Raw genomic sequence first — 18,702 nt, 5'->3', positions numbered from 1 at the left:
CCAAGGGTCGCTTTATCTGTAAATAATGGACTTCCCCTTTGTGTCAGATGGTAGGCTCTGACGTTTACACAGTTTGACACTAACTGTGCCCTGATCGAACTAAAACGAACTGAAAATCAAACCACGAAATCCATTGGGACATTCATACTCGAATTCCTTCCACTTGAAACGAAGCAAATAGAGTCCAAACAAACTTGAAGCGACAAGTTCACAGGCTTCACTTCCGAATTGTTGCAAACTACCAATGTTTTGCCTTTACAGTGGCACCTGCTGAGGATGAAGGCAGAGTGTTCACATAAATACTGATGACTAATTGACAACATGAAACAAGTGACAGAAATCATTGTACGAAAAAACAGGTACCATTTTCGCTTTGTTGGTTACTTTTAAAACACTTTAATTCTCAGTTTCAGCAAATTTGGTTCAACGTATTTTTTTAGAAAAAGGAGAAACATTTTGCTTTAGTAACATCCTTTTCATGATACTTTGAATTTTTCATAGCCATTATCAGCACCATGATCCTTGTGATGGTTTAAAATGAAATGTAGGAACTTTTGGTGAAATTTGATTTCTTGTCACACACTTTTCAACAAAAAGCCCTTATGACAAAATCCTAATGATTTGAACAAAATATGTCATCAAAAGTAGAAACACACATGCTAACGTTCAGTTTCCATATTACGTCAGCGTCTGAAAAGATGTTACAGAGTCAAAATTGCATTGTGAGATAATCTAACAGCATCGTTTAAACGCAAATGACAACTCACAGTCAAATTTTGAAAGGTCGGGAATAACGAAACCGATGATAATGTATTGAATCCACTAAGTACGTGAACACACACAGACACACACAAACACGAGAGTCCACGCCACGCAACGCGACACCACGCGTCGCTACATAGGTGCAATACACTTTAGGTGAGGTAGAGAGTATCGATGAAATAATACACGTAGAATCATCAAGAGCGTATAAACATAAGGCTTGTTTTGATGTATGTACAAGTTCAAACAATTAACGTGTTCTTTCGCGCCATAAACTCTCTATCTCCAACAGGAATATCTATAACGCCTCCCTGGCAGTATTACAAATGAATGTACATGTGCACGACTTGACCTGGGTTTAACCACTGAAGGTCGGCAATCATGGGATAAGGTGAATTGAACCGAATGTTAAGATAAGGCACGCAAGCATGACATCTAAGCTTAAACTCCAAACGCAGTCAAAAGAATCAGATAGGATGCATGATACCTTGGATTTTAAACATGTTTGTCAAATAAAGGTTGCTGTAGACCATCTACTTGTGCCCGCCAACTGACGTATAAGCCATACAGCTGTGTTTTATCAGTTGGTGAAAGACTCGCTCCCAGACATACTAATTTATGTTATGTTTTTGTTTTGTATTTGAAGCTTCTGCTGTTGATGGTCATTGTGGGTTTTGTCATTTATTTGGACTTTGAAGTCAAGGTCGAAAGGTAATTACGATTTGGTTGTTGAGTTGTGCCCTTTGATTATTTGACCATGCGGAGAAAACTATGGCATTGCACTTGAAGTTACTGTTTTTTCTTAGCTTGGATGCCTTTATAGATGAACATGGGTTTGGGGTTCATTTGCTTAGAAAACACTGTGCCACAGCTGCTTTTTTATAAGTGGAATTTATGCTGACTCAAAATTATATTTTAGACTACTCATATCATCAGTAGCATGGATGAACCAACTAACAGCCTAGAATTAGAGAAAATATTTTCAAATTTTGAAGTTTTTAAAGTATGTAAAAGTGTTACTTAATAATACAATCCTTTCACTGTCTCAACGTTTAACCTACGATTCGATAACAACGCTTTGAAGGATGTTTGTTATTTGTTCACTTGGAAGCGTGAAGTAAAAAATAACCTGCATGTAAAGTGTGAAATTTGTATATATCTTTCCACGTAACATGATAACCTTAATTGTTAAAATCTTCTCACTTTTAATTTATTATTTTAATTTAATTTTATAAATTACATTTGCAACAGCTGTATAATATGTAGCACATATCAAAATGTTTGCATTTAAACAAGAAGCACTTGTACTCGGTATATTTATCAGTACATTTGGCATTTATACATATGTTCCTCGCTGTTGTTTGAATCTGTGTCCTTTCGCGTCCGATTTTTCCAGTGTATCAGCATATGTAGATTAATTAATCGATTTTTTCGTTTAGACAGCGATATAATTTCAAGGTTCCCACGTTGGCGGCTTGATTATTTTGTCGGTATTATATAGATGTAGGTTGAAGAACCAACCTTAAGCAATCACTGAGGAACTTTTAACATTTATTGATGAACGATGGATAATTGTAGCTACAGCAGGGGAAGTTCTGCACTGTCAGTTAGGTAGAACGTTAGTATGGCCTTGTAGATGTCAGACCCAAATGGCTAAATTTTGACACATTTCCCATATTAAACATAAATCGTACATTTAGGATTTTTTAATGTGGGCCTGATAGGAAAACTAACCTTGGAAACTACATACATGTATCTGTAGTGTATACATGGGTGGTTATTTGTTCAATACGTTACCTGGCAGTGTGGAATTGAGGGTGTGTGTGTCTGTGTGTGTGTGTGTTTGTGGGGGGAGGAGGGGGGGCTATACATACTCCTTGGCCATGATATACTTTGACGCTTGACCCTCTCACGAACTTCAAACTTTGGCTATGTGAAAGAACACCCGGCCTGAAATATTTGACGCGGGCACCCAAATTCTATCTTTAGAAACAGGAGAGATCCATCTCTGTTCTAAACGAGATTTGTTTCACTTTAATGAACACACAAATCACATTAGGGACGCAATTGCGCCGTGTAACACGTGCAAAGGGTTTAATCATGAAGTTACATAATACCTCCCACAGAGTGGCTGTGCCCGAACTGATTTGATCTGATCGCTTCACTGTAATACACCAAAGCTGTGCCTGGTGTGAACTGTATATTTTTATTGAACTTAAAAGACCTTCCGTGATTCTTAGTTTTAACGTGCACCATTCCATATATGTGAATCTATCTTGTTTGTTTGAAATTCATAAAACTCAAATACACAAACTTGGCACATGCATGCACCTACATATTTACTTAGGAAGATCGGTATCCTTTGAAGCATGGATATTGCACTAGGTCTACTATTTTGCCCAGTTTTATCTCAACAGATGGCCGTCAGTTCTAATGTCACTCCACAGGAGGGCATAGTTTTATTACATTTGATAACTGCACGCTCTACAGTGTTTTATCTTTTAATTTTCGACCTACATTAAAATAGTGTGTTGATAATAAAGTGTTCGTTTATAGGGCTGAATATATCTTTGATAGGCATATACGGGTGTAGTGTCAGTGTCAAAAGGGCGGCGGTGCATCTGCTTCTCGTAAATTACAGGTTAATTGATGTCTGCTATTGTGAGCATATTTGGCATTTTTGAGAAATCTAAAAGATTAGAAATCTAAACTAAATGGTAATTGGTTAGGCTCGTTTAGTTGCACATTAAATTGCATCGGTCTTTTTCAAAATGTTAACGAATACCCTTACTCCTTTACAATGCCAATATTACACACTGCAACACCGTAACATTCACATTTCTACCATTTCAAAAGGCCCATGAGGAGTCTATTTAGAATAGGACCCCACCAAACTATGCTGGTCGAAAGAGGCGTTTTAAAGAATCGGGAAGTCAGGCTCGGTGACTTGTTTAATTACATGTTATATGTACACTTTAGCTCATATGTCAACCATTAGATTGTCTGGTCCAATTGATTCAAAGCCGCCGTCATTTGGCTGGAATACTGCTGAGTATGGCGTTAAACAACAATATACACAGAGATACAAAGTCAAAGGTCTTAACATACGTGATAGGTAATCGAGTGTCAGATAAGTGAGACGTTAGTCATCTATGCGTAACGAAAGTAATACCCAAGTACACATGGATACACTATGAAAACAAGTATGCAAATGTCTAGATGTTCAATCACATCTCCGAGTGCTGTTGACATAGCATCGACATATGTTAACACATCCTGTGTATATCCCGTTGGGCCTTTGTCCGTGTATCCAGCACCTTCTAAGTATCGCATCTCTTTTACAAAAGTATGCTAAGGGTAAATATACGGAAATACGATTCAGTGGTAATCAGCTGAGAAACAAACAATTATTCTTGTGTGTGTGTTTCCTCAGAATTGGCATATGGCAGATCAGCTACAGCACCAGAGCTGTTATGTTACTGATTACTCTTAGCATAAGTACACCACGGTAAGCTTGTTTCACGAGTGGTCGCATCTGCGCACAGCCAATGAATGTCTGATTGGGAAGATGTTTTGGTAGGGTCATTTCCTCGAAACTCGAAACTGTCGTGTGTACTCGTTTTCTATGTTATGTTTTATTAAATGTTACAGCAACACTTCAAACAGATCAAAAAGGCTTACACATAGCACATACAGTTCACTATCACATATAATGTACTTCCATGGTACTGAGACCGCCTCCGTGTTCTTGTTGTAGAGCATCTCCCCGGAGAGCGGAAGGTCGGGGGTTTGATCCCCGGTCGCGTCATACCAAAAGACGTTAAAAGATGGTATTCATTGTTGGCCCGTCTGGCGCTCGGCATTATTGGGATAAACAAGGACTGGTCGGCTCGGAGTCAGAATACTGCGGCGAGGTATCTCAGTGGGCTAACACTATAAAATCGTCTAGTAGAAGCAGCCACACACACACACACACACACACACACACACACACACACACACACACACAAACGTACGTGTAACTGTAACTGTCTCACATTCAGTGGTATCGAGTACATCCACGTTTTTGTGAAACGAAAATGTTGGAAATACGTATATTAAGAAGACACTAACGAACGGTATGCAAATACATACATGCATCACAGCGAGATTCTACAAGTCTGACAAGGACATTTTCTGTTCCAACATTACAGATCATTTCGTGACTGTTATCGCTTTCACGATCTATCTTTGAATGAAGCTAGATTAACACCAAAGGAAGTCGTGCATCAGTGCTAACTTCACTCTATTCCAATTCGCATTATCCTTTGTCAAAGTCTGCTTGTTGTGTCAGAGATAACACATACTTTTTCTAATAGCATTATACATCGACACGCTTAGTCTCTGCTCTATTTTTTTAAAACGTCGTCCGTTTAGTAGGATATATGTTTAGATATTTTCGAAAAGAAAGAACTTGTTCTCTTTTAAAACGTAATATATAGTAGTATATGTTTGCGAGTGTTACCTATGTTTTGCTTAACAAATGTCTACTCTTTACTCATCTGATAACGGAAGTGGGGGTATTTATATGTTGGGAATAAGCTCTTCAGACATCAATGTGACCATTTGACTCTCCATTATAATTTTTAGTCCAGTGATCACGAGTCCGGTGTATTTGGAGCTACTATTACAAAACAACAAAATGTGGATTGTTACGTTTAGCCATAATTTGACGAAGTAATAAGACGTCATATCAAGCGGTAAACAGAGGTGCAGTTATTTGAATGTCTTTGGTAGATAAAACAATGCTATACCATATTGACCTTTGTAAACGACATGGTAAATGCCTACTCGAATCTAACTACACCCATTATACTTATAATTATTTTAAAGAATTTTCATCACCTACTTAATGCCCAATTCATTTCCTTTACTCATGTTAAATTGTAGTAATCCAATAGAATTATGTATTATCGTCTCAATTCTTGAGCTAAGTTTTTAAATGTCCCATTTCTACTGATCCCATCACATTTCACTTGAGTGAAGGCAATTTGCACATGTAGTTCATTTCACAAGTACAAGTAGGAGACCATCTAACCACGTTTCGTAAAGAACTTTAAGACCGCCAAGCATGATGGATCACGCCAGGCAATGGCTATGATACCATCTAGATTTATGAACATTATGATATAATCTAGACGTATAAATGTGAAACCAGGAAGATTTACTCTACAGCTTGCCAAATACCTCAAAATAACTACAACAGGCTAGCCTACATGTGCCGGGGCTTGCTGTGCATACTTCCAGTAATGCTACTACGTGCTGTATGCCATTTGTACCAACTCTCCTTTTGAGTCACAGCTTCTGTCAACAACAACTCTCATGACATTAGTGAAAGAACTCGTGTAAGTGAAGTGCGTTTTCTAGTTCACTTCTTATCATGAGCCTTACTTCAAGTGATTAATCAATTACCATCTGCAGACGAGGTCGAAGTAACGACGACCTCACATACGGCAGCCGCATCCCCAGACGTCTCTGGTCAGATATCCTCTAGTTTTATTCATACAGAATTAATGTGTCTATTACTATATCTGTTCCAATGCACAGATAAGATAAAAATGCGAGGGTGTCTAGAGGCTTGAACTATGAGAGGGGGGACAATGTTGAAGGTGGAGAGGTATGTAGGGTAACGGTAGATTAGGTATAAGGTCTAACATCAATAACGAATACCAAGTGACCAAGTCTCACATTTACATATGCGTTGGTTACATGATAAAGATGTTTAAAAGTTGTACATACTCTACTTAAGTTCGTAAAACTCAAGGTGATGAATGTTATCTCGCCCGTGTTAGGATTATGGGTAAAATCTATTACAGACACTCCTTTCTGGCACCTAGATCCCCACATACATATAAGATGCTGACATAACCATATGTACATATGTGTACATCATCTTCCTTTGTTTAAGAAGGACGACCGAGTGTGGGTTAACACCGCCTGAACAGTATTGCGGCAGAGAATACACACGTATACATGTATTAAGGATATCTTGCGATGTTTGTTTTAAGCTCATACTGGATACAGGGATACTATTTATCTACTTAGTACATCACGATTAAAAGTTTGGAAGATGCTCCTTTTGTTTTGTTTTTGAAATAGGTATGGTACAAATATCAAAGTATTGCATCAAAGAGAATTTATCCATGTTATTCCAGTGTAGTTATTCAAGATCTGTGTTATCTTGTTACAAACCCGGGGCTTAACACCCCCCCTGGGAATTGCTTCAAGAGGCAGTTTACGATGCAATCAGCCCCATATCATTATGACTGACCAGTTTAGTTTCCTGATTTAGAGGAGTAATTCGTCACCACCTCAACTCCCCTTAACCACTGATTATCATTTCTGCTTGGTATCTTCAGAATGGTTCCGAGTCTCTGATATAACAATGAAATCAATATGTTTTTTGGCAAAGCGAGACATCAATCTAAAAGGATGAATACACAACACATGAAAGAGTTTTGACATAACTATAAATTTCATGCAGTTTATGGTTAACTGGGGATAGAAAAGAGATCCCTTCGCTCTGCCGATCGGAAACAAAGATGCTTTCCTGAAATTTCATGCTTTCAAAGCAAGCGATTGGCACCTTGCAGGCTGTTGAGATATAATACTAGACAACCTGCTGTCCGACTTCAGAGAGATGCGATAGCAAACATGGCACAGATTACGGATAATTGGGTATGATTATGTGTACTTCATAAACGTTGGCTCATCTGTATGTCAGTATTAATGTGCATTTTTAAAACAATTGCTACGAGTTTATATCAAGGGAGAGCAATTTAAAAGTAAAGTACTTTTGAATGGCTATGTACGCCAAGAAAAGGAACTAATAGAAAGGTAATTTGTCTTTTTATGTTATGTTATTCGTGAAGAACCGAGTACGAAGAAAGGGATTTGGAAGCCAAGATCACATTACATCTATTTTAGTCCATTGAAGAAATATGCGTTTTTAATCGATAATGCCATTTATACTTATCCAAATTCTTTACACCTAATTTTGTTCCCGGAAGTTTTTACGTACATACTTTCTAGTTTTAGAACATTAGGTGAAAGAATGTCCTCATATATTGCACGTCTGTTATGCATTTCATTGTATGATCTGTCAAATGTCTTATCTAAACTACTGCCCTTAAGTTTCCTAAAGTCGACAAAGACACCCATCAATACTATCAACTTGTGGCGTGACCTGATGAATTGTCCATTCCTCTTTTGTACTGGATTCAAAGCTTCATACAAAGGGAGAGATATTTTGCAGGGTCCAGGAAAATGGACCACCAAATCCCTATCACAGAGAGTAACTACAATCATTATTACAAACAGGAACTGTCTTTATAATTATTCACAGAAAGTATTTGAGTCCAGAGAAATTATCCTTTCCGAATGTAGCATAATCATGTGTAATAAATGTTATATTTGGAATAGCACTTTCTGAGTAAAGTACAGATTCTCGTAATTCTTTTTTTAGTCCCGTTCGGGATTCGAACACACACTGCCAGAGTGAGGTACCTAATCGCCAGCACTCAAAGTCAGCGATCTAACCCACTCAGCCACCGAGTCTTCCACAAAAATGAAAGCACAACAACTGGTAGTCTAGATCACGTACTTTGTGTACCCCTCTGATATGTGCTCCAACTGTCCACCAACTTTCTTTACGCATATTAGTCGGAATTTCTTCTTTGGTTGGCAAAATATAAACACGGGAATTTGGCCAAGACGTTTCAGGAATATCGATGGTCTGACATCGTTAAATTATTGTCACACAGCCAATTCCCTTTCGCTGATTTACACCCCTGAGAGAAAAACAGAGACCAGTGGAATTTGTATCATATTTTAGTCTTTGCATATTGATTCAGAGTGTCAAAAAACTAATCGCTAGACACCAGCTTTCCAGTAGTCAACTTTCAACTTTCCCTTTATATTGAACATTATTCCAGCAGTCTTTGGTATCTACATTTCACATCTTTTTATGGTTCGAACACGCTCTTTCTAAGACGAGTTCAAAGACAGAGTCATACGACTCTTTCTCAAAGGTTGTTTAAACAGGGTAACAGCATTCTAGGACTTAAAAGCTACGCGATAAATCACAGTGAACAAAGAAGTGTGGTTTATTTCACGATAAAACATTGTTCTATCGTGACGTCATTTCTGGAGATTGGAACATGCGCTTACAACTTTATGACGTCGTGAGTTGTTACCCATAGATGTAGCCGGGCAACGTATATCAACAGAATGGCCGAACGATCGCATCCAAATAGCGGGAGAGATATGACAACCGTTATTGGGGGAAAAGGTACAGGTCAAAATCAACGTGAGGATTGTGAGAATGTTAGGGAAATACCAACCTGTGCATGAAATAAAACACTGCACGTAGAATAAACCTGCTTTATGTTACGATAAACAACTCCCACTCTTCGTTTATGTCTAAAGTAAAGTGTTCAAAACGTTTGATGGTTGGCATGTCAGAGTATTTCAAAATTTAACACAACTGTGACTGAAATGAAGTCCCTATTTTGACGTGTAACATAAGTTCCAGTGTTGGTTCACAAGAATAACTGACGAGCCTTTGCAAGCGTTTCTGACGGGTACTACCGGTGTGCCAGGATACGCTCACTTTTTCGGGAACATCTTGAATCGTGTTTACTTCACGCTTTAACCACTAGGCTAACCCACTGCCCTGTTATTATGGAATGTGTTTTAGTGTTATAGTCCCTTCATATTGAGAATATTCCATTCGTGAATGAAACTCACTTAAACGACCTCGCTTAAAGGATACCTTTTCACATCACGTAAAGGAAAACACTATCGTCAGTATATATATATATATATATATATATATATATATAGAGAGAGAGAGAGAGAGAGAGAGAGAGAGAGAGAGAGAGAGAGAGAGAGAGAGAGAGAGGTTATCACGCGAGGGTGTTTGGGGATGGTTAATATCCTGCATTAGGAATAAACATTGTATTTAGCGAGCCTTGGCGAGCTAAATACATAGTGTTTATTCCTAATACAGGATATTTACCATCCCCAAACACACAAGCGTGATAACCTCTTTATCATATAATGTCATTATTTAATTCTGTGCTTCAAAATCGCTTTCCCTCTCTCACATACATTACCGAAACATTGCGAGTTTTCCTGGAATGCGCGCATTAATATTTATTACGTCACAGGGTAAGTGGTGTGTCAGTCGGACAGGGACAGTAGCCAATATAGTTCCAACTGAAATCTGTTTCTTATACAGTGGCGAAGCAACATAAACGCAAAACAACAATAGTTTTTAATTGCCTTTCGCGGCAATCCTTCGGTCTGTCCGCTAGAGCAACTGCCCTTTGTCAAAGGGAAGCTACTCTAACCCTAGTCTATGAGACATCACGGCCACGGTCAGACGTCGTTGACAGTCGGTCTGTCCTGTCATAACGATAAGAAGTGTAGTCAGATGTACACACAGCGACAAAACGAAACAAGGTAACAATTCAAACATATTTCGGCCAAATCCAACTATTTTAATTTGTGGAGAAGGTTTCAAGCCGCAGAGGTCTACAAGCACAGATATATGGCTACTGATCCCGCTTGGCTAGGCCTCGTGCCCTCGCAAAATTGTTTCGAAATTTATGTCTCTAAAGTTGCCCAAACTTATAAAATGCCTTAGCTACGTCACAGTTAGACACTGATTTTCAATATATTAGACTGTTCTTTTGATAATGATAGCAATTATCCCTGTAGTTTATCCAGATTCCCGATGGTTAATTCTGACTCGATCGCCGAATGACGAGGGCGACGCCATGTTTGTTACTAAACAGTGAAAGTAGTCCCTACTTGACCTTTGATATTTGCATCTCTATCCGCATATGCCCCCAACGGATATCGTTTTTATCCGTTGGCTTTATCCTGCCGAGAAACCTACCCATTATATATCAAGTTTACAGAAAGAAACAGAACACGAACAACACCACAAAAGAGTATATAAGTGTTACAATGTTCCAAACATCCACTAAGGTCCGAGTATGAAAGTAACCGAAAGGTAAAAAGGTTGACATGTATGTGGTACCTGTATATTGCTGAGCGTGCGTTGTTAAGAGGGCACAGAAAATAATATGTACTATGTTTGCAAAGTCTTGGCTTATACCAGAGCTGTGTTACAACCGATCTACAGCATTCATTCCGGACTTCCACGAGTGTAAGTGTGACGTTTTCTTCGTAAATCGTTTATATTCCAGAGTTCAAGAGTTCAAGTCTTAATAAATCTTCTTAGAGTAATGACTGTTACAGACTAGTGTCCTGTGAACGTACAGGGCAGCAATTACTAGTAGAAAGGTTGTAAGTGAGTTTTTATTTATCAAAGATTGTTGGTGTCACATTAATTGTCTATAATGGCTACATACCACCCTGGACATGCACGTATTATTAAATGATGTATATAGTAGGTGGAAAAAGCAATATTACAATTTGTTGGCTTAAAAGTAAGAACTCTGTCTTTTTAGGATGGACATATCTGTAATCAAATGAAGAGTAGGGAAAGGTGTTCAGAAAGAAAACATACCCTTTGCGCCAATGAGTAAATTACTGTTTGCGTATGTGTGTGCGTGTAGGTCTGCGTCTGTACTTGAAGTTGTCGTGGTATGTATCAAAAATGGTTTTCACTCTCACATAAAATACATACTCGTGGTCGTTGTTTATCGTAAATAAAACACTGCACATATAATAAACCTGCTTTATGTTACGATAAGCAACTCCTGTGCGTCTGCACGTGAAGTTATCGTGGCATATATCAAACATGGTTTTCACTCTCACAAAAAAAATATATACGTATAGAAGAGTAATTGCTTCTTTTAATTCAAAACGCCAACGCCGGAAAAATAATCAGTCGACTATCTGCCGAAACAGATTCCATAGGGCGTAAATGACAAAACAGGCAGTGATGACATCAGGTGTTCGCAAAAAGTGAAGGTATGTCCTGCTCTACCGGTAGCAAGTGCAGGGGGTTAAGGAGATATGAAACCTCCATGTAAATTCGATAGCATCATGCTGACAAGAGACGTGACTTATTCTGCGAATCCTACTGAGTGTCTACCACAAACTCTCAGGAAAGACTTAATCTGACCGATGATGGTGAAACATTGATAGAAAAGCAAAATGTAAGCGAAATGTGTGTTTCCGTGACATTTGAATAAAATGTACTGTAAGACATCGTCTAATTAAGCTATTACATAAGCAATTGAGAAATGCAGAGGCTATCAGATGACGCTGATGGTGTACTTTAGGCACAGAAGTGACTTGAAAATCGAAATCATTCCTCTTTTACAGTTTACTGCAAAGGCTCCCATAACTTATTAATAATTTCTGTGCACAGTTCCAGATAAGACACTTGGTATGGTTTCTTAGTTGTTTATTCGATTTCCAACTCGATGGACAGATATTAAGGAGATATTTTGACGTTGTTGAAAGAAATGAGGCTATGTGTATATCTAAAACTGAGGTTAAACCTGTTGGAAAAGTGTCCTTTCTTGGATTTTACTTAAGTAAAAAGTACGATTCGGACGCAAAATGAAACAGATCAGCTAGCAGAAGTGCACGAAAAGTACATATGGGGTTCCTACTACTTGTCTAAATATATTCCGGGGGCGGTCGGGTAGCCTAGTGCTTAAAGCGTTCGCTCGTCACGCCGAAGACCTGGGTTCGATTCCAGACATGGGTACAATGTGTGAAACCCATTTCTGGTGTCCCCCGCCATGATATTGCTGGAATATTGCTAAAAGCGGCGTAAAACCATACTCACTCACTCTAAATATTCCACCCTATACTTTAACAAAGACATTGTCAATTAGGAAATTCTAACTACTCACATATGTAGGTATCTAAATATATTTTAGAGGAGTTACCTTCAGTCTTCACAGCCTAATACATAATTTAAGTTTTAATGAGTGAGTGAGTACGATTCTACGCCGCTTTTAGCAATATTCCCGGGAAACGAACCCTGGCCTTGGCCAGACGTGAAGGAGAATTAACCACCGAGATACCCAGCCGCCCATATAAGATTGTGTATAGAATTGGTTACCTAAGAAAAAAAACCCGAGAAAGACTAAAAGGCTTAAAAACTATTTTTACAGGTATTTACCGCCAACTATAAAAAGTAGGAATGCGTTTTAAGCCGTTATCTTGAAAGAGGGACTAGGCTCACGTAAATTGGCAGTCCGAGCATGATTCCAGACAAGTGAACTTGTTTTGCATACTAACTCAAAAAATGTATTATGTATATCAATCTAGCAGTTAATGATGATCCTAATTACAGAGATATGATAACCCAGTTTCGCAGTCTACTAATTACAATGTCTAGACCTACACATATAGGGTGAAATTGAGTACCAGACCGTTGAACGGAGTTTCTCTTCAAAGGGTCAAATCACCTTTCCGGGGAAAAAGTGGGTACAAGGTTAGAAGTATAAGGCTGTTTCGACTTGACAGTTAACACAGGCTTATTATTCAGATCATAATATGGGCTGTTTCTCAGAAAGATAACATGAGGGATTACAATAAACAGTTCCCCACGATGTGTAAGCAAAGATATACATGGTTCTATTTATGCCATCACTATCAGATACAGTGGTATAAAACAGCCAATCTACAGGATTATACAGCGGATTTTTTGTCTAGATGTTTTTTCTGACACATTTATTGTCCAAAAGAAGCGCCTACTCCGGCTGGATGACTTTGATGCTAAGTGTCTAACAGTGTAAGCATACCATCAGAACTCTGTACATCCGCATCAGAAGCAATACATATAAACCTTACACATTTATACACTCTGTGCTATAAAATTGCGTCAGCTGGCCTATGAAATTAGTTCGAGTGGCGTGTCAGCTTGAAAATGACATGATGGTAAATTTATACTGATCATTTCGCAGTGTTTCAATGATACGCAAACAAAAGCATCAGGAAAAAATGTTGATGCCTTTCACAGAGACACCTGTTACCATTCTACGGGAATACGATCGCTTGCAATATATAGAAATCTAATCATTCTGATTGTTACATTACTTTGCCATTCGTTTTTAATTAAGCTCAAAAGGAACCAAATAAACTAGATACCTTACGTATGCATTAGACCATACATCATCTGTATAATATTGAGTGACATTTCAACGAGCCAAGCCAATAAATATATTCAGTGTGTTGGTGTCATACACAGTTGGTTTATATTAACAGATAGTCGCTTTTGTATAATATTTTTGTTTGGTCAAATTTCCATTTACTATATTCGTTATATGTTGTAAGAATAGGTGTCTTTAACTGTCCATTATGGTATGGGGGTTTTGTTTTAAAAAGCGTTATGCTACAATAGAATGTTGGGATCCTACATGTAATAAATACAACACGGGTATCAAATCCAAAACTAAAAATGACATGCTCTGTGAAAACGAATTGTATAAAAAAATCATTATATATATCCATGAAACGGCGTTAGATATGCTGAAATTTAACAACCCCACAAAATATGACCATCATTATGCTCAAGAGATCATTTGTAATAATTCCTTAAAGCAAAACTCTTACAAAATAATACAAATATGCTTATTTAGTGAAAAAATGAAAGATATGATCACTTACCTGTCGATGGCAATGGCGGTGAATGTCAGAACACTAACAGAAATGGCACAGGGGGATATGAACATAGAAAACCTACAGTAGTGAGCTCCGAACCACCAGTCCTGGTACATATTGTACACAAAATTGAACGGTGTGTTTAACAATGATATCAGGACATCAGCAACAGCTAAGTTGACAAGGAAGTAATTTGTCACTGTCCTCATGCGTTTATGAGCAAGAACGATCCATATTACGATAATATTGCCACCAGCAGCCACAACGAACATTGCCACAAACATTGTTATGAACAGAAGTTGTTGCCACCAAGGTAAGTTAAAGTTATTGTCGTACAACACCTCAGTTGTCCCGTTCAGGTCCATGGTAGCATTAGTAGTATTTGTCGGCGATATTGTCGTGGGTAAATAAATAGGGAGTGCTGCGTTAATCACTGAAGTGTTCAGTGATTTAAATTCCGTGATAGTAGTAGTTAACTCTGCCATTTTGAAGTTGAATAATCGGAAGGTGTCCGGCCACAATATCAGTTCTCAACAATATCTAACTGTTGAGCATTGCGCAGTTGATGGAATTTCCAGTAAATGGAGTGAACTTTGTATTAACCTTCCAGTTCCAAAGACAAGAATGAAGTCTTGAAGGAAAATCAGATCTGCCTGCTGAACGTGCGATGCAGAGATATCCAAAGTAAAGTCGTTTGGGCTTGTAAGGTATCCAGTCAAAACCGAACTTCATATGCAATAGGTAGTCTGAAATGTTAAAGAATAGTTTCAAATGATTGGATTATGGTAGAGTCTATGAATCACACTAATACATAAGAGAAAGAAGAGTTCAAATCTGCTCATAATATTAACGTGTACACAACACACATAACCTTCCTTCAGCGTTAGATGCCTGCAAATGCCTACTTCACAAAACGTTTACCTTAAGAATTTTCCCTCTGGACAGTGACTCTTCAAGGCTCTCATAGTTTACTAACAAAACGCGCTTAAGGCCCACGGCGCCTTTACCAGCTACTAAACAGCCTGTCTAACGCTGGTGGAATCACAAAGCTCTCTGATCCAGTCTGCTACCTCCGATCTCCGCGGATTAATCACTGGCAGCAGCTCCCAGAAAGCTGGAGGGGTAATGTTGACGGTTCGGCATTGAGCATCGCGTACAGTGTACATGCAGTTATCTCACAGAAAGGCTCAATACACCCTGTAAGCATTGGGTAAAGCATCACGTTAAACACAGCTTCATTTGCGAATTAGCTATCTAGCGTAATATAACTGAGTTACTGCAACGATTTATCATTTTGTAGCTGACACATCTCTACAGATATCGTATTGCGTTTTGAAGCAGTGGAGTTAGATTTTGTCAGATATATGAATTTACGTTCTGACTGACGATAAACATCCAAAGGGTTGATTAGATTGAGATTAATGGCTGTTTTAGTTGTTTGGTTATTAAGGGGTTGCTTATATGTCAGCTTTTTGTACAATGTTGACATTGAAACACTGAAAATAATAGCCTAGAGGGGTAAATATATATAGAACACAAAACGAGATCCCGTAAAATACCAATTTTATGAAATAGTTCTGATATCTGACGAGCGAAAACGTGTAATAAAATTGGCATCACACGAAAGCGAGTTCAGTATCCCGAATATTACTTTCCGTTTATAACATTTTAAGAATGTCACTGACGTGTGTGGATAGGTAGGCATCTACGCGATCCAAAGCTTATTCTAATTGCGTTAACATAATGATACTTCAAACACGTCAAAAGTTGATAGTTATTAATATGATACCCAACAACGGCCCACCTTTATAATTCAGGGGTCCGTTTCACAAAAGCTATCGTGACGTTATGGTTATCCATAACTCCCATATATATAGACAGACTTAGGACAGTCGTTGCCCTGCGATCGCCTTGTGGAACGGGACCCTGCACCACAATGTTTACAATCACGCCACAATATAAACCCTATGACGTAATTTGTGGCTTTTTGTTGCAAGATCTACCGGCGAAACAATGTCATATGACGGCAGCCTAGCAACAGGGTTGCTGGGCTCATCAAGTGTGCATAAGCTCCTCTCAGTGATCTATCATCTCTTCACGCAATGTCGTTGAATAAACCCACGGATGATGAGAGTTTTCAACATTTGTTCGAGAAAAGTGTTCCTGCAGTATACATGCACGCGCTTAGGTATTACACAATGTGTAATACAGCTGCATGTTAATTAAACGAGTGATCTCTTCCCAGGCTTTCTTCAGATGAACGTGTATTAAAGAGAGTTGGATAGTCATGTGCATGTATCTCTGCTAACATGTTTATTTCATTGAGCAGTCTGTCTTAATCATATACATATATGTCAGTCAGTATGTTTATTTCATCCTAATCAAATACTTGTATGTCACTGAACATGTTTATCTCATTGAGCAGCCTGCCCGAATCATATGCATGTATATTAGTCAGCATTTATATCTCAGTAAGCAGTCTGTCCTAATCATAAACATGTATGTCACTGAACATGATTATCTCATTGGGCAGCCTGTCCTGATCATATACATGTATGTCACTGAACATGTTTCTTTCATTGTGCAGTCTGTCCTAATCATATACATATATGTCAGTCAGCATGTTTATCTCAGAAAGCAGTCTGTCCTTATCATATACATGTATGTCAGTGAATATGTGTATTTCATTGAGCAGTTTGTCTTAATGATGTACGTATGTATCAGTCAGCATGTGTATTTCATTGCGAAGTCTGTCCTAATCATATATACATATGTCAGTCAGCATGTGCATTTCATTGAGCAGTCTGTCCTAATCATATACATGTATGTCAGTCAGCATGTTTATCTCAATTAGCAGTCTGTCCTAACCATATACTAAGTACATGTATGTCACTGAACATGTGTATTTCATGAAGCAGTCTGTCCTAACCATATACATGTATGCCAGTCAGCATGTTTATTTCATCGTGCAGTCTGTCCTAGTCATATACATGTATGTCACTGAATATATTTATCTCATTGAGCGGTCTGTCCGAATCATGCACATGTATCTCAGTCAGCATGTGTATTTCATTGCGCAGCCTGTCCTAATCAAATATATGTATGTCACTCAGCATGTTTATCTCATTTAGTTGTGTGTCCTAATCATATACATGTATGTCACTGAGCATGTGTATTACATTGCGCAGTCTGTCTTAATCATATACATGTATGTCACTGAACATGTGTATTTCATTGCGCAGCCTGTCTTAATCATATACATGTATGTCAGTCAGCATGTATATTTCATTGCGCAGCCTGTCCTAATCATATACATGTTTGTCAGTCAGCATGTGTATTTCATTGCGCAGTCTGTCTTAATCATATACATGTATGTCAGTCAGCATGTTTATCTCATTGCGCAGTCTGTCCTAATCATATACATGTATGTCACTGAACATGTGTATTTCATTGCGCAGCCTGTCTTAATCATATACATGTATGTCAGTCAGCATGTATATTTCATTGCGCAGCCTGTCCTAATCATATACATGTTTGTCAGTCAGCATGTGTATTTCATTGCGCAGTCTGTCTTAATCATATACATGTATGTCAGTCAGCATGTTTATCTCATTGCGCAGTCTGTCCTAATCATATACATGTATGTCACTGAACAAGTGTATTTCATTGAGCAGTCTGTCCTGATCATATACATGTATGTCATTGAATATGTGTATTTCATTGCGCAGTCTGTCATAATCATATACATGTATGTCACTCAGCATGTTTATCTCATTTAGCAGTCTGTCCTAATCATATACATGTATGCCACTGAACATGTGTATTTCATCAAGCAGTCCTAATCATATGCATGTATGTCACTCAGCATGTTTATCTCATTTAGCAGTCTGTCCTAATCATATACATGTACGTCACTGAACATGTGTATTTCATTGCGCAGCCTGTCTTAATCATATACATGTATGTCAGTCAGCATGTGTATTTCATTGCGCAGCCTGTCATAATCATATACATGTTTGTCAGACAGCATTTTTATCCCATTGCGCAGTCTGTCCTAATCATATACATGTATGTCACTGAACAAGTGTATTTCATCAAACAGTCCTAATCATATACATGTATGTCACTCAGCATGTTTATCTCATTTAGCAGCCTGTCCTAATCATATACATGTATGTCACTGAATATGTGTATTTCATTGAGCATTCGTCTTAATCATATACGTATATATCAGTCAGCATGTGTATTTTATTGCGAAGTCTGTCCTAATCATATATACATATGTCAGTCAGCATGTGCATT

At 38.2% G+C, this 18,702-nt stretch overlaps 1 protein-coding gene across 1 annotated transcript in view; it reads right to left on the bottom strand.

The window, feature by feature from the left end:
* LOC139469332 (tachykinin-like peptides receptor 99D) overlaps positions 1–15,402 on the bottom strand; it is a 44,225-nt gene extending 28,823 nt beyond the window's left edge. The window contains exons 1-2 of the mRNA XM_071251471.1: positions 15,322–15,402; positions 14,407–15,146 (exon numbers count right to left, since the gene is read on the bottom strand). Of these exons, the coding sequence (XP_071107572.1) occupies positions 14,407–14,885 (479 nt within the window). The 5' untranslated portion in view covers positions 14,886–15,146; positions 15,322–15,402. The remainder of the gene's footprint in view (positions 1–14,406; positions 15,147–15,321) is intronic.
* Between the last annotated feature and the right edge of the window lie 3,300 nt (positions 15,403–18,702).

Source organism: Haliotis cracherodii, unplaced genomic scaffold (assembly GCF_022045235.1).
Source record: "Haliotis cracherodii isolate W230 unplaced genomic scaffold, xgHalCrac1.p SCAF_2, whole genome shotgun sequence".
NCBI classification, from domain to species: domain Eukaryota; kingdom Metazoa; phylum Mollusca; class Gastropoda; order Lepetellida; family Haliotidae; genus Haliotis; species Haliotis cracherodii.
The sequence above is the reverse complement of the archived record's forward strand: the minus strand, read 5'-3'. Positions and strand labels throughout refer to the sequence as shown.